This window comes from Mytilus californianus, unplaced genomic scaffold (assembly GCF_021869535.1).
Source record: "Mytilus californianus isolate M0D057914Y unplaced genomic scaffold, xbMytCali1.0.p SCAF_11, whole genome shotgun sequence".
Taxonomy (NCBI): Eukaryota; Metazoa; Mollusca; class Bivalvia; order Mytilida; family Mytilidae; genus Mytilus; species Mytilus californianus.
The window spans coordinates 63,582,232-63,603,339 of NW_026262593.1; the positions used below are offsets into that span (position 1 = coordinate 63,582,232).

Genomic DNA, 21,108 nt, shown 5'->3' on the forward strand with positions numbered 1-21,108 from the left:
CATGTACAGTTACGGATGAACTGAAATCAATAAAAATGTCTGTGATCTAGGACACACATATATTTACACGACCTGTTTTTTAACCTTATTATTTCACCATACTTATTTGAACAGGTATTAGACGTGCTACGAAATGGTATATACTCGACGCTGAGGTTGACAATTTAGATCTTAATTGCGAGTATCGAATCAAAACACAAACGTGATTTAAAGATATCTAAGTCTTGGTTAGTCTATGGAAAGGTATATAATCAATTGAGTTTTGAACATATCCATATAAGGTAGTGTTCCCGATCTGTTAAATACTTGTCAATGTTGACGAATAGAGATTTATTTATAACGTTGTAGACATGGACGTTGTTGGTCTGGTAGATATACCTTCATGGATAATCTCAATTTTACTGTTCATTCTTACACTCTATTTGTAAGTTTTTCGTTTTCATTCTTTAATGCCAAATCGTTAGTTATTTTTTTTTTTTTTTTAATTTTTAGATCACTTTGAATTGTTACCACTATTTAGCTCGCATAAATATGGTATTACAACTGAAGGGGAATTCTAGCATAAATATGGTATTACACCTGAAGGGGAATTTTAGGCAAACTTTTAGTATTACAAATTTTAACCGACAGAACAGGAATTTCGACATGCATTGGGAAATGAAAGTACCATGTTGTAACAATTATACATGTATTCACGTTTAAAAATAATTTATAATAAAAAATGACACAGTGTGACCTCTAGGACACACGTATATTTACACGACCTATTTTTTAACCTTTTCATTTCACCATATTTACTTCACCAGGCATTAAATAAACTTTGATGAATAGAGATTTATTTATAACGTTGAAGACATGGAAGTTCTTGGTCTGGTAGATATACCTTCATGGATAATCACAATTTTACTGTTCATTCTTACACTCTATTTGTAAGTTTTTCTTTTTCATTATTTAATGCTAAATCGTAAGTGTTTTTTTTTTTTTTTTTTTAGATAACTTTGAATTGTTACCACTATTTTGTTAGCAAACATATGGTATTACAACTGAAGGGGAATTTGAGGCAAACTATTAGTATATACATATAATCGACAGAACGGGAATTTCGACATCCATTGGAAAATGAGGGTACTATGTTGCAAAAATGATCCCCTCCTATGTCTTAAAATGAAATCATCGCCTTAATTTTCTTTTCACTTGTTAGTTTAAAGTACAGACTTTCACACAGCAGGTGTATTTGCTGAAACAATCAATCTTATTTTCAGAGGTTGTCAAGTTACTATCTTAGGGACGATCATTTTATTTTAGGGGAGATTTTTAAATGTGAAAAAAATAGGCAGGACAGGAGTTTTGAGTAAAAAAAAAGGCAGGATGAGATTATCTGCAAAAAAAAAGGCAGGATGACAATTTATGTAAAAAAAAAGTCAGGATAAACTAAAAAAAAAAAGGCAGGACCGAATAGAGTGAAAATAAAAAGGCAGGACTGAATAGAGGGAAAAATAAATAGGCAGGACAAAATTTTTCATCCTAGCCCTGATTAATGTTTTTTTACAACGGATATGTGGGATGTTCGTCAATGAATCCTTAACCCAACGACACAAAAAGCAGATACACCATTTTGTGGTCAAATAAAGTATTTAACAATACAATACAATAGGACAAGTTTTTAACCTTTCTATCATTCGGATTGTGTATTGATCGAATTCATTACGTAAGAACAAATATACATGTATTCACGTTTAAAATAATCGATAATTTGCCGTATTAAAGATTATATATATATTTTTTTTTAAATAAGTATATATATTTACGCTTATTGTTAACTTACGAGTGCGACTGGTGATAACTTTGATTGCCAAATAAAATAGACTTGAGAATGGAGAATGTGAATGTGTTATAATGAAAATCTAACCAATTATTTAATGTATTTAAAATGACATTACATCAGTTCTTGACATTTGAATTCTGACCAGTATTTTAAGTGGTGATATTTGACTAACTACGTGTTTTATAGTATTTGTTTACTCTGTATCTAAATGAATTATAGGACAAAGGCAGAAATATAAAATGTCAGATTAAACAATTTGAAATTAGCATTTCCGTTTCAACTTTTATTTTTAAGGCTCCCAAACGATCTTATTCTTCTTTGTTAATGCTTAAGCTAAAAATGAGCCGAGTGAGGAATTTGAGGTATAATTTTGGAGGGAACCATATGAGGAATTTGTATTTCGTGCTCATAAGTTAAGAACAGAAAGTGGACATGGGGCCTTCAGTAATGATCATGGCATCACATGACCTACCTGAATGTCAAGGTCAATGGTCACCTATGACCTTGACATTTGACCTTGCACATTATTTTTTAAATTACACAAAAACCGTAAAAAATATGGTAAGTTTAATGATTGGAAATTTTTCTACATTGCAACACTAATCAAATCAAATAAAATATAGGACGAGTCCCATTGGTCATCCTAACCCTGGTATTTGGAAATATTTTAGATATGTGTTGGAACCCCGACCCCTAAACCATATATTTTCTGTTTGTCTTGCCAATATGCCTACATTGAAATATAGGTTTAGCCCAAGTGGTTGTCACATCCCTGTCATTTAGGAATGTTAAAATATTATGCAAATTGTTGAGACCTGCATTACTAAACAATAGTTTTTTTTTTCTTTTTATTTCAATTCAAGATAATTTAAATAATACAAAGGGTTAGTTCCTAGGGACGTCCACTCTCTCTTCTTTTGAGAAAGTCAAATATCTAGAAAATGGTGGAGATGCCCGCACCCTAGCCATATGTTTTCCTGCTTGTCATGTCAAGGCAAGTTGAATGAAGGATAGGATAAGTCCCCAGTGGTCATTCCCACCCCCTGCTATTGAGAATATTTAAATATCTTGAAAATGGTCGAGATCCTAACCTAGAAACCATATAGTTTCTTGTTTGACATGTCAATATGAATTGAATAATATAATGGTCTAGTACCAAGGAGTATCTATTTATGGAAAATTCATTTTAGAAAATTCGTACTAACATCATATCACAATAATTTCTCTTGTTTTTTCATGTTTCCTTTAATCCTATAGAATGTATCAAGTCTTCAAACGACAATGGAAATAATTGTAAAACAGTCTATTTTATTTCGATTGCATTTTTTTTCACCAGATATACATTATGGAAACATACTTTATGGAGAAGGCTAGGAGTTCCAGGACCAACACCGTTCCCTTTCCTTGGAAGCATTAAAGACTTGGCAGTAAAGGTAATATACATGTAATAAATCCATAGGTAATATGTGAACTTTTTTGGGGCTTTTAAAATTCGTCTGTAATTATTGTAGTATAATATCTATTTATAATTGAGGATTTCGGTTGATCATATTACACACTCATTCTTTTAGTGGGCGATAGTCCAATGACCTTGTCCGTTCGTTCGTTTAACACAGTCATATTTTCGTCACACTTTCCTCGTTAATTTCTAAGCATAAAGTCTTTATAAAAATTATTTGATCAGTAGCTTGAGAGTAGTGAGTTGTAACGTGTATGGACTTTTCGGTTAGATACCGACTCTCTGTTTGCCGATAATATTTTTTTTTTCAGCGTGGTAAATGAAATGAAATTTTTCTTTAAACACATCTACAATACTTCAGTTCAAAAAGACTTCATATTTGGACAGCAGCATATGAGTTGTAACGTGTGTGTGATTCCTGTTTTGGATCTGTCATAGACATCTTTTTTCTTTTTTTCTGATACTATTAGTTACATAGTGTGCTAGTGACCTAATACGATATATATGGTGTCAGTCCTTATGGAATTTACTGACCCCCATATATATCGTTTTAGGTCACTAGCACACTATGTAACGAATTTATCTTACCGACTATCTTAACATGTGGTATTTAGAATAGTGGCCTATCAAAGTGATCAAGTCTTAAATACCGTTAGTATTAAGAACCTACTTTCATTGGTCTATACAAAAACAAATGCCTGAAGTCTCTATACTTTTACGGATAAAAAAAGGTGTTGGGTAAACTCAAATGAGAAGGTCAGAAAAAAATACGCAATCACAGATCTCAGTAAGTCAAATAAAAACAGACAACACATTGACCAAAACGAAAAAATAACGAGATGACGATTAATAATACCAAACACTAAGTCTTCTAAAAAAAATGTAGATTGCTTCGGAAAGGTAATTAGTTCATGCTCCACTAATTGCAACCGCCGTGTTTTTGAGTTATGAATAAAACAGTGATAAGCTGCAGTCGTTTATGTAAAAAGACAGAAAACGGGATTAATGTAACGGCATGAAAAACGTATGCGTGATCATCTATGTTCGTAAATGTTTGTATCCTTTGATGTACAATACAATTCGACCATATACTGGAACACTCTACAATGGACAAAAACATACATCAAGGTTTAAATATCCTGAGTTGGAATATATCACTTTTTTGGAATCGCAAATAACTTTTTATCGAGCTTGCGACTTCTGTCGCAGAAAGCGAAACATAAGGATAGTGATCCTACTGCGATGGCGGCGGCGGCGGCGTTAACTAACTACTTAAAAGCTTAATATTTCAGAAGATAGAAGACCCGGATGCTTCATACTTTGTATATAGATGCCTTATGTTATGAAGTTTCCATCTGTCATATGGTCATTGTCCTTGACCTCACTTCATGGTTAAGTGACTTCTTGAAAAAAAAGTTCAGATTTTTTGTAATGTTAATTTCTCTCTTATTATGAGTAATAGGATAAGTCTATTTGGTATGTGCGTACCTTGCAAAGTCCTCATACCTTGACCTCATTTCATGATTCAGTGAACAAGGTTAAGTTTTTGTGGGCAAGTCCATATCCCAGATACTATAAGCGATATGTCTACTATATTTGGTATATGGAATGAAGGTGTACATGTCGAACCAGCAGGTGTCATCCGACCTTGACCTCATTTCCATGATTCAGTGGTTAAAGTGAAGTTTTTGTGTTTTTTGGTCTGTTTTTCTAAAACTGTATACAATAGGTCAACTTTATTTGGTGTATGGAAATATTTTACGATATACATGTCAGTCTGGCAGGTTTTATTTGATCTTGGTCTCGTTTTCAAGGTTCATTGGTCAATGTTAAGTTTTCCTAGTTAAGTTTATTTCTTAGATACTATAAGCAATAGGTCAACTATATTTGATGCATGGAATGATTTCAAAGTGTACATGTCTGTCTGGCAGTTTCATCTGACCTTGACCTCATTTTCATGTTTCATTGGTCAATATAAAGTTTTCATGGTTTGGTCTGTTTCTTGTATACTATAAGCGAGATATTTCAGCGTGTGCACTCTTGTTTTATTATCATCTTTAGCTGATTATAAATTAGATTGCCTTTTTCAAATGACATCATGTACTGTATACACTTACAAAATGTATGTATGATTCTTATGGTTCTTACATCATCAGTGACTCCATTGTACTTAATTGTCATTTTTATTTGTGAGGAATTTAATTTAGTTTGTTTATTTAACCAATAAAATTACATTGAGTGATTCAACATAAGATAATGATTGAGTTCTTATACCTGACTGTAGAAATTAGTCCAGGAACCAAAACAGTAAAATGGTGTCAACTAATCATAACATCATTATTCATAACATATGAATAAGAAGATGTGGTATGAGTGTCACTGAGACAACTATCAATCCAAGTCACAATGTGTAAGAAGTAAAAAATTATAGGTCAAAGTACGGCCTCCTACACGGAGCCTTGGCTCACACCGAACAGCAAGCTATAAAGGCCCCCCAAAAGACTAGTGTAAAACAATTCAGACAGGAAAACCAACGGTCTAATCTATATATAAAACGAGAAATGAGAAACACTTCTGAACTACACCAACAAACGACAACCACTGAACAACAGGCTCCTGACTTAGGACAGGTGCATAAAAATGCAGCGGGTTTAAACGTTTGAACTGGCGCCAACCTACATCCTAACCCGAAACAGTGGTATAACATTACAACATAAAAAGACACACAATAAAATATCTATTATGTTATTTATTTGAGGGAATGATCATTATTTCTTCTGCATTCTATTTTGTGAAATACTTTTAATGAATTTCAAAAGAATAAATCTGTATTAATTATATTGTACTGTATTGTAGGGAGTACCCAAAACTGACCAAGACTTAGTTCCAAAGTATGGCAGTGTAGTTGGGTACGTTTAAAAAGATTATAACGTTTTAAAAAGGAGTATTATCTAGTGTTAGAAGATAAAACCGTAATTGAAATAGCTGTTAAGCTATTCACACATGAGTATAGAATTATATTTAACATTATATTTACACATGCTTATATTTAAACTTTAATACATGTATAATGCTAATATGCTTGCATAAAGGATTCGGGTGAACTTACACACGAATATAAAGTTCTGTTTACTTTAAATTTATATGTGGACAAAGATGACCAAAGTCGTGGAAAGCGAGACATAGGGATTGCTTTTCCGGCGGCTGCGGCGATGGCGTCAACAATTGTTTAGTTTTCTGCATAAGTTAGTTTGGTAGGAACTACTTGTGATAGATCATAAATATTTAATATACAGTTGAATTACTATCAGTACATTTCGGTTTGAAGACTATTTCGAGGCCCTGCCCCCTAGGTCATAGTCCAGCAACTTTGAATTAACTACCAATTTTCAATGTTAAGTGTTCTGCTTAAGTTTGTTTGATAGGATCTACTTGTGATAGATCAATGATATTTTGTATGAAGTCGCATTAATATCAGTACATGTCAGTTTGACTACTATTTTGAGGCACTAGCCCCTAGGACATGGTCCAATGACTTTGAATTAAAAAGCAATTTTCAATGTTAAGTTTTCTGCTTGAGTTAGTTTGATAGGATTTACTTGTGATAGATCAATGATATTTTGTATGAAGTTGCATTACTATGAGCACATCTCAGTTTGTTGACCATTTCTAGGCCCTGTCCTGCCCACAAGATCATGGTCCACCGACTTTGAATTTATAAGCAATGTTGCTGTCCGCCTGATTGTCTTTTTCTGAATTTTATGAGGACAGGCGAGACATAGCTCTCTGTCAACAGTTTATTATTTACAAAAATGTACAATTAATATATGTGTATGCCCTGCCCACGATAGTAGAGGTGCATCATGTTTTCTGGTCTTTGCGTCTGTTCGTCCGTACGTCTCGTATCAGGTTAAAGTTTTGGTTTAATGTAGTTTGTGGGCACATCAATTTGAAACCAAGTATACATGGTCATTTGAAGTAAACTGCGAAAAATGTATGCCAAATTATCGTTTTGACCTAGATTCTACGGTTAACTGAACATGGATTTTTATTTAGTGTGAGCAGGGCAAGGTGTTCTATGAACATATATTCTTGTTTTACAATTAATAGACACTCAGCAATATTTGTATTCATTCATTTTATATTTTTTTTTCGTCCTGAACATGCATGAAATATTTGCCAATGGACGTTAAGCAACAAACAATCAAGTAATCATTTTATATAACAGTACATGTGCATTTGACTTTATTTTGCAGAATATATAACGGAACTATTCCTGTACTATTAGTTACAGATACAGATCTGATTAAAGAAATATTTATCAAAGAGTATCAAACGTTTACTAATCGTGTTGTAAGTTGTAAAGTTTGTTTAGTCTAAGAAATTCTTTGGTTGGATACGACAGTTTACCACATGGTTAATCGATATGTTAAACGGGTTTACTTTTAATTTTCTTTGGGGTGCGAGTTTTGTTATTTAAAACTACAATTGTTCATTTGCACATGTTCACGTCTAGAAAAAGTAGTAAATAATTTACATTAAGAAAGGTAGGACCTGAAATGTAAGCTTTGGAGAAAACAGTAACAAATTAAAAATATCTTGTTTTTAAGAAATTAAAGCTCAACACCCACAAGTCACTGTAAAGCCTTGGATGTGTTAAATTGTTTACTTTGTGGTGGTTAAAGTAATATTCATGTTGCAGCTGATTTTAAAGACGGATGATTTGTTGGACAGTATGATAACAGCAGCAGAAGATGACCACTGGAAGTTTATTAGAAGTACTATGACACCTACTTTTACATCGGGCAAACTAAAGAATGTATGTATAATTTTATATATGTCCAAGTCTGATATGTGATTTAGTGTCCAATTCGACGCTTAGTTAAGTGTTATAGTGTTCTTTTATTTGTCTTTGTAAATTATTTACCTTACTGTTTAGTCAACTTTTGGTAATATCCTCTTAGCGTGGCTCGGTACTTACACATCCCGTCATTGTGTTATTGTGCTATCGTCATTTGTTGTATTATTGTCGTTCATTTTTGCTTATGTGCTTTGTGTATATGCCATTTTGTTTTTCTTTGTTGACATATTTGTTTGTTTTTATAGTGATTAAGATTATAACACAAAGTTGACTGCTGTACCCCTATTTTTGACATGTTTACCTATTTTGTCTGTTTGTTTTGTTCACACATTGTTGTCAATATAATGAAATTTTATGCGACTGTCATACAAGTGAGAGGTTAAGCTAGCTATAAAACCAGGTTTAATCCACCATTTTCTACATAAGGAATTGCCTGTACAAAGTCAGGAATATGACAGTTGTTTTCCATTCGTTTGGTGTGTTTGAGCTTTTAATTTTGCCATTTGGTGAGGGACTTTCCGTTTTGAATTTTCCTTGGAGTTCGGTATTTTTGTTATCTTACTTTTTTTTACCATTCTTTTATAATTATTTAATACTTAAAGCTTCTGCAGATAATTAACAAATGAAAGTGTGTGATTTTGATAGGAAGACTTTGCAATACCGTAAAGCGTTATGATAAAACTGGTCTTTCCAACAGATAAAACAGATAAAAAGGAGTTAACCGATGCGGATTTAGGGTGTAGGGGACCAGTCCCTTTTATGGAGCTACAAAATGCACATTTAAGGTTATTGCATAGACTTCCATTCTTAACGTTGTCTTGCCGATGGTCCCCTTTTAACATAATCCTGGATCGGCACTTGGTTTAATGGGAAGCTTAATGAAATTTTATCTTTAGATCACAAAACTAAAATAGATTGTACAATAATACTATTGACACAGTACCTATTTATAATTCCGTAAGTTTACTTTATTCCCTTCCATCAAACCTACTAGGTAAATATTCCCTTTCATCAAACCTACTAGGTAAATATTCCCTTCCATCAAACCTACTAGGTAAATATTCCCTTCCATCAAGGAAAATATTCCCTTCCATCAAACCTACTAGGTAAATATTCCCTTCAATCAAACCTAATAGGTAAATATTCCCTTTCAACAAACCTACTAGGTAAATATTCCCTTCCATCCAACCTACTAGGTAAATATTCCATTCCATCAAACCTACTAGGTAAATATTCCCTTCCAACAAACCTACTAGGTAAATACTCCCTTCCATCAAACCTACTAGGTAAATATTCCCTTCAATCAAGGTAAATATTCCCTTCCATCAAACCTACTAGATAAATATTCCCTTCCATCAAACCTACTAGGTAAATATTCCTTGCTCTGTATTTACTAGATGCTTCCAATGATACTGCGATGCTGTGATGATCTCGTAAATAATATCAGTGGTAACATGGAACAAAATGAAACTGTAGAAATGACAGAGTAAGTATGTTTAATAACTATTCCCTTCGTAGTAATATGAAACCAATAGATAAATACATTTTTCTTTTATGTGGTATGATTCGCAATGATAGAAATATCATCTAGAGATCAAAGGACGAGGATGTAAACAACTGTAGGTCAATGTAAGACCTTCAGCAATGAGCAACACCCTTACCTTTTAGTTAGCTAAAAAAGCTTCGTCATGACGAAATATGTAACAATTCTAAAGAGAAAAGTAGCAGCCTAATTTGTGCTAAAACAATAAACGAAAAACAAATACGGAATACCAGACTGTAATTATTTTTACAATTTAATCCTGTTATCTGAAATACGACTTACTGTCCCTGTTCTTACTGAAATTACGATTAAAAGAACAGCTCTTATTTACGTCATTTAGAATTAAGAATTTAATACTGTTTTACCCGAGAACAAATTTTGACAGTTCTACCGTAGAATCAATTTGGACCGGTTTACCCTAGAACTGATCCTGGCAGTTTTACACTACAACAGTTTTGGACAGTTCTACCTTATAACAGTTTTGGACAGTTTTATTCCCTAGAGCTGATTTTTACAGTTGTACTGTTTTAGAAGAGTTATATGACAGATTTTCTTGCAATGCTAAGAGAGTTTAGAACAGTTCTATGACATATTACAATTTTGTCAGTGCTAAAGAGAGTTTAGAACTGTTTCCAACTGTAAGTTGTGTTGATGAATAGCTATTCTTATCAAAAATACTAAATGACAATTCAAATCATATTATTCTTTTCCTTTCTAGATATATCTGTCGTCAAAACATCCTTATTTTATTGTTTTTTTTTCTACTGGTTACCAGTAACAGAGAGCAGAGCATAAGATCAATAAAAGTGAAACCCATCTATAAAGGTCAGGATTATGCCGTTAATTTAAAAAGAAAAATTGCATAATTTAAAATTTTTTTAAACTCAACCAACCTAATCTTATGTTCACAAAACTTTTAACACATTTTTTACAAGAAATACAACATTAAGGTGAATAATAATACTTTTAGCGAGCAATATAGAAAATTTCAAAAACTTTACACCGAACTCATGGACATTCTTATAAATTAAATACTAATTTTCTATTGTTAGCTTTTAAATGTTCTTTCATTTAAATTCATTTATTAATATAAAGATGTGCTGTTCAAATGTCAGATATACACATTTTATTTCAATTTTTCAGAGTCTTTGGTGGTTTTACATTGGATGTTATTGCAAGCACTGCCTTTGGTCTTCAAGTGAACTCTCAAAAAGAACCAGACAACGAGTTTGTTACGAATGCAAAGAAAACAGTCACGGATGACGTTGTAAAACCATATTTCCTGATAGTTAGTTAGTGATTTTTCTTTATACTGTTGTTCTAGTAAATCTGTCATTGAAATTTTGCACTACATGTAAAAAGTCATGCGCAAGAGTTTTAACTTTTTCTCTTTGAAAAACGTGTATTATGATAAATGTTCGCCATTATTGTTTTGTATAATGTATTTAAAAAATCAAATATTTGTATCATGTAGTGATATCATCCAATATAGTATAGAGTTAACTTGATTAATACTTTATATTTTTTTTCTTTAACCCATAAATGATAGTTACAATCATTAATATTTTAGTGATTTTTCCATTCTTGAAAAATCTGATGGGAACCCTGTTCAAGGCTCCAGTGTTCGGAGAGGGTTCTGAGGAGTTTTTCAGAAATATAGTACAGCAGTTAATAGCAGAAAGAAAGTCAAACACCAATGTAAGTACAAAGTTACAAATCATGCTCTTCAGATAATTGCTTTGCTCTTATATATTTTGAATTATTATTCATTATCTTGATCATAATATACATTTTACCTGCATCGCTGAAGGCGGAAGCAGGTCTAATAATCATTCGACTCCGTCCGTCGGTCCAAAAGGAAACTTTCGTCAAATTTTTCTTGGCTTTTATGAAAGGAAATGATTTATTATTTGTCTGCAGCTTGATAACGTTCAGTTGTAGCGAGTAAGTAATTTTAACATCTGCCGTGTATCTTCTTCTTGTTTTCCGGTAGTTTGAAATTTTAAAACCAGTCATTGTACAAGGGAAATTTTCGTCAAACCTTTTTTGGCTCCTATTGAAGTGAATGATTTTAATATTTGGTCTGGGAATGATCAGTTATGCTCTGGTATACATGTTTCTCAATGAATTGCATGCAGCAACGCAGGTCCAGACCCGGTCTTGGTCTTGTTATAGAAATGAACAGTCACATGAATGACATGCGATACCTCATCTAAAAATATTAATAAGGGAAATAACAAAAATACCGAACTCCAAGGAAAATTCAAAACGAAAGTCCCTTATCAAATGGCAAAATCAACAGCTCAAACACATCAAATAAATGGAAAACAACTGTCATAATTATTACTGACTTGGTACAGGCATTATCTTATGTAGAAAATGGTGGATTAAACCTGGTTTTATAGCTAGCTAAACCTCTCACTTGTATGACAATAACAGTTCTGTTGTCATAAATAAAAAGTTATGTTGTCATAATTAGCATGTGGAACCTAACAGTTGGCTTTTGTTTTGATGCTTGTCTTTTGTACGACCCTGTGTTGTATTAGTTTAACCAAATGGCTTTAAATTGCGAAGACAACTTCCTTTAGATTTTAATTATAATTCTTTAGTATGTTTTTCAATTACCTTAAACCTGACAACAAATATTTGATATATTATAGATTCCTTAATTTATCTGCGCTTTGTGACTAAATGATTTTATTGTTTTCTTTAAGAGTCAAGTTCCACGAGTAATACTCTTTCTTGTTTTAGAATAATTTCAGAGATTTTATTCAATTGATGTTGAACTCTCATAAAGAAAAAGAAAAACATAAAGAAAATGGGAAAATTGATGAGTTGGGAGGACTTGACTTTGCTGAGTTCAAAAACAGAGGTATTCTGGCCTTTAAAGTGCTTTTGAGTTTGCGTGTAAATACATTCTAAAAATAAAAATATTGTTTATGGGATCAAAACGAGGAGGATGTAAACACCTTATGGTCATCGTACGATCTTCAACAATGCACAAACCCATACCAAATATTAAGATGTAAAAGATCTCGGAAAACAAAATGTTAAACAAAACAACAGAGAAAACTAACGACATGATTGAAACTATTGACTTTAATACGAAAACCAATTTTTACAGACGTCAATCACTGAATTACTGGTTTTTGGCTCGGGAGATGCGCTTAAAGCATTTGGCATGGTTAAACATGTTTATGAGTGCTCAACCTTACCCTATCGTAGGACAATGGTGTATCAACACACACTTTAAAGTAGGTCAGAAAGGTATTGACCCATCGGCTCGACGCAAAGCACAACAAAAATTAACTAAAGGACAAAATACGAATAATGCTGATAGTTATTGTAGTTACTGGAAGCTAGATTAATGCTCCTAATTTAAACTAATACATTGTAAACAAAGACGTCTTTCCCTGACCAAATATAAATCAGTACACTTCCAACAGATTAAGTTTAAAGACGTCATAAGCAGTCTGATAAAAGCATAATCTCTTGCAGTGCCATAGTATAAGTATCTACTTGAGGAGGACCATAAGTCTTTACTTAATAAGTTAGCTTAGCAATACATTTTCAGTAAAGTATTAAACAATTGAAAATAATAAAACATATATTCTAAGATCTTACTACTATGTAAGACTGGTATCCTTTAAGAAAAAGTTTATTCAACGGACTAATGGGTAATTTCAAGTTGATTGTATATTAATTTACGAGTTCTATGAACAGCTTTACCGTAAACGGGATGTATGATCTTGTTTGTATTAGATTCCAACAAGTACAACAAAATCTTTAAAATAAAAAAAAAAGATGTTAGTAAGAAAAACTATCAATAGGGAACGAACGAACGTTTCTCTCTAAAAATTAAACATTTCCTTATAATTGTATATTAACTAAATGGCTAAATTTCGAGAAATCATTGAGGCCCTTTGCATTTTAAAAAAAGTCATGGAATAATTCATATCTCGATTTTTATTTCGTTAAGACTAAAGATATCGATGATAACTTTGGAATATTTATATGATGTATATGATAAAGTTTAAATGCATTAAACCTCATACATATGGATTTATTGGCCTACCTCAGAAGGTTCAACACATCATTTTTATACTACTGTAAATAAGAATTTTATCACGTAGTACAAATTATCATGGATTACGTGTTTGCTAGTTTCTTTTATATTAAATTTGAATTGATCTAATTGATAAGGGGAGGCGAAAGATACCAAAGGGACATGCAAACTCATAAGCAAAAACAAACTGACAGCACCATGACAAAAGACGATAAAACGACCAAATAACAAACAACAGTAAACAAAACACAACATAAAAAAAACTAAAAACTGAGCAATACGAACCCCACAAAAAACCGGGGGTCATGTTAAGTGCTCCGGAAGGGTAATTTATCAATATCTTGTCAACAAATAACTTTTCCAGAAACCAGAAAAAAATATAGTGCATGTAGCTACGAATGAAAATTCTTTAACAATATCATTTCTAATGTTGTAGGAATGAACGAAAATGAAATATTGACGAATTCCATGGTATTTTTTGGAGCCGGTTATGATACAACAAAGAACACCCTATCGTTTGCCGCCTATAGGTTGGCCTTACATCCAGACATGCAAGAAAGACTATTTACTGAAATCGATAATGAATTAGGAAAGGTATTAGCATTTCATTCTTGTAAAATTAAAGTTTTGTATAATTAAACAATTGGCCAGTCACATACTGTAGAAAGAAATGTAAGCAATTATTCACGAAAAAGAAAGTGTAGAGTATTAGCAAAAAATTTAGCTGCTTCAAGAAACAAAGATCAAATATCATTAGCTTTCTTTAAAACATATTGCAATGTTAGTCAACAAAACTAAAACAAGCACTTTTAGGTTTTAACTATCGAAGCCTCTGTTCGATTCAATATGTACAAGATCTTGTCTTTGGTTTTACCGATTGAATACACTGCTGTTTAAAGATGGCTTTCTTCGTGCACTCTATGTTTCCTTAACCGATACCTGTCAAAACGAGTCGCTTTATACAACACTTGAAAATGATCGAAGACCCTAATGTACACCCTAATTGGTATACATTAAAATCAAGAGAGGGAGTTTAATATATTCAAGAAGAGGGCACATCTTTAACTCAAAAACCACAAACAAGGTTCTTCACCGAATACATTAAGTATAGAAAATTAGTAGGCACTACTAAAAAGTTGAATCCGTATTAGTGTATAGGGTACAAAAGGGAGGTTTGTAAAAAAGATAACATATCACTCATAAATGTTTCAAGTGCTGTTCGACATATTCAAACATACTTTTTTTCTCTTGTTCCTGTATGTCACTGATCTTATTTTTTATTTTTTATGTTATTTCTTTCAATTTTATACTTTCTTGTCACTGATTTTCAAAGGGTATGAGGAAAACAAATAATTATTGAAGATTCGTGTTTATTCGGCAATTCGAATTACAACGTACTAATAATAGAGGAATCATATCAATAAAGTTATAATGTATATTCACCCTAACATTATATTGTTCCACTCCATCTTTATATATTTCGAATGGGACTTATCACAGTATATGTACTTACCATGTGCGACATGACAGGTGCCAAACGTAGAGCAGGAGCTGCTTACCCTTCCGGAGCATTACAATCGTACCTGTTATTTTGTGGGGTTCGTATTTTTCTTAGTTTTCAGTTTTCTATGTGGTATTTTGTGGACTTATTTGTCATTTCGTCGTTTTATGTTATCCCATGGCGTTATCTGTTTGTTCCACTTAAAAGAGTTTAGAATGTCCCCTTGGTATCTTCTGAATCTTTCTTTTCCAGAGACCTCCTACCTATGATTCTCTTCCCAACATGCAGTATCTAGAGATGTTCCTAAATGAGGTTCTGCGTCTGTATGCAATTATTCCAAGGTAAATTTATACAACAAATGTGCTTTTTTACAAGAAAAAAATCGAAGCACAATTAAAAAGCTAATCATGTTAAAAACTCAACTCAAACTGGCTAATATGCCGCGTTTAAGACATCATTCTTGTTTCAATTAATAAAGGTCTGATTTTACGAAACCTTGTCAAACTGGGTTACTTTAAATACAAACCTTCTTCTCCTACAATAACAGACTGAAGTGTGTGTTCATAGTTTCAAAATTTGCGCCTTTACGTTACGAAAAACGAGGCAAAGGAAATAATATACACGTTTTTGAAAAACTCTATGATTCAAATTTATGGATTTGAGAGATCTTAATGAAGAAAAATACAGCACTTTGGTCGCACGAAAATAATAATTTTATTTTCATTAAATATTAGAAAGCTATGCTGGTATTCAAATCTGTAAATGAATTGGCACCTCCTTATTTAGAAGAAGATCGTTAATCATTGATTTACACCTGGCAAAGACTAAGTTCACAAAGAAAATATTTACTCTAATTCATAATTTCCTTTCAAAAATATAATATTTTGTAACGAGGTTTTTTGTTTAATGACAACCTTCCAATTTGTATTGGTTAATCATATAACAGATTTCGATACGAAACTTAAGTAAAAAGAAAAAAAAATTAACCAAAAAAAGTCTCTATTTTGTGGGTTTCGATCGCCTAATACATGAAAATCCGTTGCATTAATGCAAAAATGAAACGGGCACAAAGTATTAGGTTGTATTAGACAATACACCGTTTTTAAATTTAAAGTTTGTGTAGTAGTATGAAACTCATATGAAAGTCTGGATGGGGTTTACATATTAGAGGATTATGGGCCAATACCACAGTAAAATGGGCCAGAAAATACAAAATAGAGAAAATAGGCCGAAAACAATAGAGAATAGTGAAAAGTGAGGTACTTAACTATAAAAAATAGTCTCATAATAATGTGTTAGATTTATAAAGAGTATTGATAAATAGATTAAAAAATTAAGGAATAAAGATTTGGAAGACCCCTTTCTAGACCCTCTTATATGATATTAAGCAAAATGCTAGTTAAGCAAGTATCTTCAAATATTTACCTAAAATATGCACGAATAGCTGGGAAAGAACCAGTAAGGTGTCATTTATTGTGTTGTTTTGTTCAATTGCTTTACTTATGTCAAAAGAGGTCAACATGAAACAAACACGTGTTAAGTATTTATTATTAACAAATTTATATTCCAAACATTGGCTCCACATTTGCTAACCTGACTGCAATGTATGGGAAAACTATGTTTCCTGAACGTTTTCTAGTCAAGCAGTGAGTCAGAGGTCAAATTTTTCTCAACATAAGTGGTCACTGGTCCGTTTTATTGTGATATGTAAATGCAATGTATATATATTAATTAGTACATTTTATTTTACACAGGATTAACAGACGCGCCAAAAATGATATCACAGTCAATGGTATGTTTATACCAAAGGACACCGATGTAACGATACCAATATCTGCACTGCACAGGAATCCCAAATACTGGCCTGATCCAGAAAAATTTGATCCAGAAAGGTAATATGCTTATTACAAGCTACAAATATATCCAAAATCTTTTACAATTTTACACACTTACAGACAGACATACGAAATTACGTGAAACAATATTAAAAGTCACATGAACTCCATATAGAAATAAACCCATGTCAACTGACATATTAACCGTACTTCGGTTGCTATGCTGTGAAACAATATTAAAAGTCACATGAACTCCATATAGAAGTAAACCCATGTCAACTGACATATTAAGCGTACTTCGGTTGCTATGCAATTACAGACTCATTTGACATGCAATCTTCAATTAAAGACAGCAGTAAGCTTCATGTAATAAAAAGGTTTAACGACCATGAATAACCAAATTGCAATTGAGGCAAATCAGAAAATCCTTCAACTGTATCAGTGTTGGACAAATCAGGTCTCGTGATTTCTCGTGATATCACTGTAGATACACTGCGTCATAATTGTTGCACTTAATGACAACAGTGTCATTTCATTCGATATTTTGGCAACAAGTTTCGATTGAATAGGTTCAGTTTCTGCAGAGGCGGATTCCTAGCTAGTCTATAAATTACCAATAATTGCTTAATTTACATGCTACCTAGATTCTGCTTTTATGGGACTTAATGTTTTGTTCGTAAATTAAGATCGTGTCTTTTTTTATTTGTGGTTAACCGTTTAGTTGAGTGATCAAAATATCTAAAAATTCATTCAATTTGTGGTAAAAAATACAAGAATTTTTATATTGGTTTATTTCATCTTAAAAATAGTGCATGCATTCCGCTCAAGCCGGTGCCAGGGGCCGTCTTAAACTTACAGTGTGGTGAGAGTGTAAAAACCCTCGCCAAAGTTTCAGTTGGCTGTGCTGGATGTACAAGTACGTAGCCACGTGTGTACAGAATAGGGACGTCAAATCCGATGCCTCGTGTAGGGAGAGTGTCACGCTTTCTGCACGTAAGAACTCTTGCAACAACTCTTTTATTCTGATACACCTATCTTTTGATATTTATCTCGTTTTAATATATATGCATTCATATTTGCCTAGGTTTACAGATGAGAATAAGGCTACAAGACCTATGTACAGTTTCCTTCCTTTTGGCCTTGGACCACGTGTTTGTATCGGTATGAGACTTGCTTTGATTGAAACCAAGTATGCTCTCATTTCAACGGTGCAGAAGTTTAAGTTTGTAGTCTGTTCCAAAACAGAGGTAGGTGGAAACATTAGTATACACATAAGGAGATGTGGGATGATTGCTAATGAGAAAACTATTTACTTAAGTTAAAATGAAGTGGATGTAAGCAATTATAGGTAAACGTACGGCCTTCAACAATGAGAAAAACCCACAACGTATAGTCGGCTATAAATGTTCTGACATGAAAATGTGATACAATTTAATTGAGAAAAATAACGGCCTAATTTATAACAAAAAACAAATATGACAGACATGAACCAACGACAACCATTGCACTGCACGCTCCTGACTTGGGAGAGGCACTTAAAGAATGTGGCGGGGTAAAATACGTTTGTGAGTCCTACTTGGAATAGTGGTGTTACAGCACAAAATAAGAACAAACTGTAAAAACCAGTTGCAATTGGCTTAACTCATAGATCGGTACGAGGCTAATACACATTAATCAAAGTCCATTTCAAAAAATTATGGAATTAAAAGTAAAAAAAAAAAAATTATTTATTTTTATCTATTGCTACACATACTTATTTTTATTTTCACTTTTGTACACATTTGTTTCCTGCATTTTGTGTTGCAGAATATTCATTTTCATCCTGTCTTGTGCAAAGTTCCAACAAGGCATTTTTTATTCATTTTTAAAATCCACCTGCCTACCCCGAGAAAATCAAGTGGTCGACCTATTGTACAGGTGTCACATCTGGTAATGAGGTTAAAATGTTAAATGTCAAGGTCGGTAAACGATATAAGGTTTATAAAAGTGATACGCCAGACGAGCTTTGCGTCTAAACAAGAATCAGCAGGAGCGTTCGAATCAAAACAGTTTGAATGCCAAATCAAAAGGTCGCCTAAAGTGAGATGAAGACTTTGTCTGTGATTTTGCACACTTACATGCAGTTATCGTTGTCATTCCTTGCCTGTTCTAAAACCGTTTTTTCTTGTTCTATTTTAGCTCATCTGGCCAAAAGGGCCAAGTGAGTTTTTCTCATAACTTGTCGTCCGGCGTTCGTCGTCGTCGTCCATTGGTGTCCGTTAACATTTACAAAAATCTGCTACTTTGAAACTACTGAGCCAATTGACACCAACCGATTCATATTTTCTATATTTAATTTTAATCTTAAAACTTACATTATCATATACAACCACGAGGTTTTTTCAGGTAAATATTATAGAAGAACATTGAGATAACTAAGTAAGAAAAATATACAACGACATCTGATTAATATTCAAATTTAACAGTCACATGGACAATAAAATAAACATTTTAGCAAATTGATCTTTTAGGGGAAAAAACGGTTTCGAGTCATCTGATGACCTAAAATCTCAGTCCATATTTCATTAAGTCCAAATTTCTATATTCTTTCCCCTAAAAGTGATGCGAAAGATATGAAAGGGCTATCAAATTCCTAAGTCGAAAAAGAACTAACAATTCAATGGAAAAAACTACCAAAAGACAAACAACAGTATACCACACATAACATAGAAAAGTAAAGACTGAGCAACACGAGCCCCACCAAAAACCGGGAGTGATCAAAAGCTGTTTTGTACTTTATATTGTTGCAAAAGTTTTAAATATCTCCTTTTACACACTCATTATTGATTTTATGCTCATCAAGTTCTTATTTATAAAGAAATTGATGAAAGTAAATATATGTTTATAGTTGTATACCAGTTATATGATATTTATAAAATTTTAGCATTTAAAATTTTAATTTTGTAAACTTTCAAAAATGTTCAAATGTTTCATAGATAATCGGAGTAGCCTGAGATGGAAGAATCTTTAAACTTCACACAACCATAGGGTTTAGAATACTTATATTCTACCTAATGGCAATAACAATTTTTTGAATAACCAGTAAAATTAATAAAAACTGATAAATAAAGGAAAACAATTGCAGTGCTCTCTTTATTTGTTATTTGTTATTTACAGATACCAATGCCTCTTCAAAAAGGTTTCATCACCAGACCACTAAATGGAGTCCATCTGAAGATCGAACAGAGATGATTCAATGTTTTCATCGGAGCTTGACACACATTGTTTAAATATGTTTACATTTCAAAATGTGTTACTTTATTTTTTCTTAGCATAGCCAATTTATTTAACATTAGTGACGATTGAAAAGTATACGGTCCATTTTTTTGATAAAAACATAGAATGTTGGTGTATATATGTGATACCTGTTATGTAGTTTTCTCGTGTCAGTTTACTTTGACTTTTTCAATGAAATGGAAATATAACTTATACACTTTTAGACTTGTGTTATAGGGAAAAGAGACTGAATATAAACAAGAAGATGTGGTATGATTGCTAATGAAACAACTCACCACAAGATACCAAATGACACAGAAATTAACAACTATAGGTCACCATACGGCCTTCAACAATGAGCAAAGCCCATAACGCACAGTTAACTATAAAAGGCCCCGAAATGACAAATGTAAAACAAATCAAACGAGAAAACTAACGGCCTAATTTATGTACAAAATAATGAACGAAAAACAAATATCTTACACAGCAACAAACGGCAACCACTAAATTACAGGCTCCTGATTTGGGACAGACAAGCCTGTTAAATATGAAATAAATTTTGATTATTGACAAACAAGGGGATTTTCTTATATGTGACATACGGGAATTTGCCTGTTATTTTGGTTTCATTCCTTGACATTACCTTTGGGCAATAACAATTTTACTCTATTAATTAACGGTTTACATGACATTATATATTTGTTAGAGACAAGTGCGTGTCCTCAATACTCAGAATTGTCAGACTTTTGAAGTCAGATTTAGG

The 21,108-nt window shown here is 32.6% G+C and overlaps 1 protein-coding gene across 3 annotated transcripts; it reads left to right on the forward strand.

Annotated features, from left to right (window-relative positions):
* Positions 1-220: 220 nt before the first annotated feature.
* LOC127720497 (cytochrome P450 3A4-like) lies at positions 221-20,568 on the forward strand. 3 transcript variants are annotated; one of them, XM_052227087.1, is made up of 14 exons: positions 221-243; positions 3,162-3,258; positions 6,141-6,193; positions 7,541-7,637; positions 7,987-8,103; positions 9,543-9,631; positions 10,832-10,980; positions 11,259-11,386; positions 12,440-12,560; positions 14,191-14,348; positions 15,508-15,596; positions 17,010-17,147; positions 18,175-18,337; positions 20,247-20,568. In XM_052227087.1, exons 1-14 carry the CDS (start codon positions 236-238, stop codon positions 20,319-20,321), a joined length of 1,482 nt encoding a protein of 493 aa, XP_052083047.1. In that variant the 5' UTR covers positions 221-235; the 3' UTR covers positions 20,322-20,568. The 3 variants fall into 3 exon arrangements, with proteins under 3 accessions (XP_052083047.1, XP_052083046.1, XP_052083045.1); XM_052227086.1 differs by lacking the exon at positions 221-243 and adding an exon at positions 268-424; XM_052227085.1 differs by lacking the exon at positions 221-243 and adding an exon at positions 799-929.
* Positions 20,569-21,108: the final 540 nt, after the last annotated feature.

Bases quoted from the DNA above. Each gene is read 5' to 3' on its own strand.
- LOC127720497 (XM_052227086.1), top strand. From the start codon at position 351: ATGGACGTTGTTGGTCTGGTAGATATACCTTCATGGATAATCTCAATT. The intron at 7,638-7,986 runs GTAAGTTGTAAA...TTCATGTTGCAG, and splicing joins AAACGTTTACTAATCGTGTT to CTGATTTTAAAGACGGATGA. The intron at 11,387-12,439 runs GTAAGTACAAAG...TTCTTGTTTTAG, and splicing joins AAAGAAAGTCAAACACCAAT to AATAATTTCAGAGATTTTAT.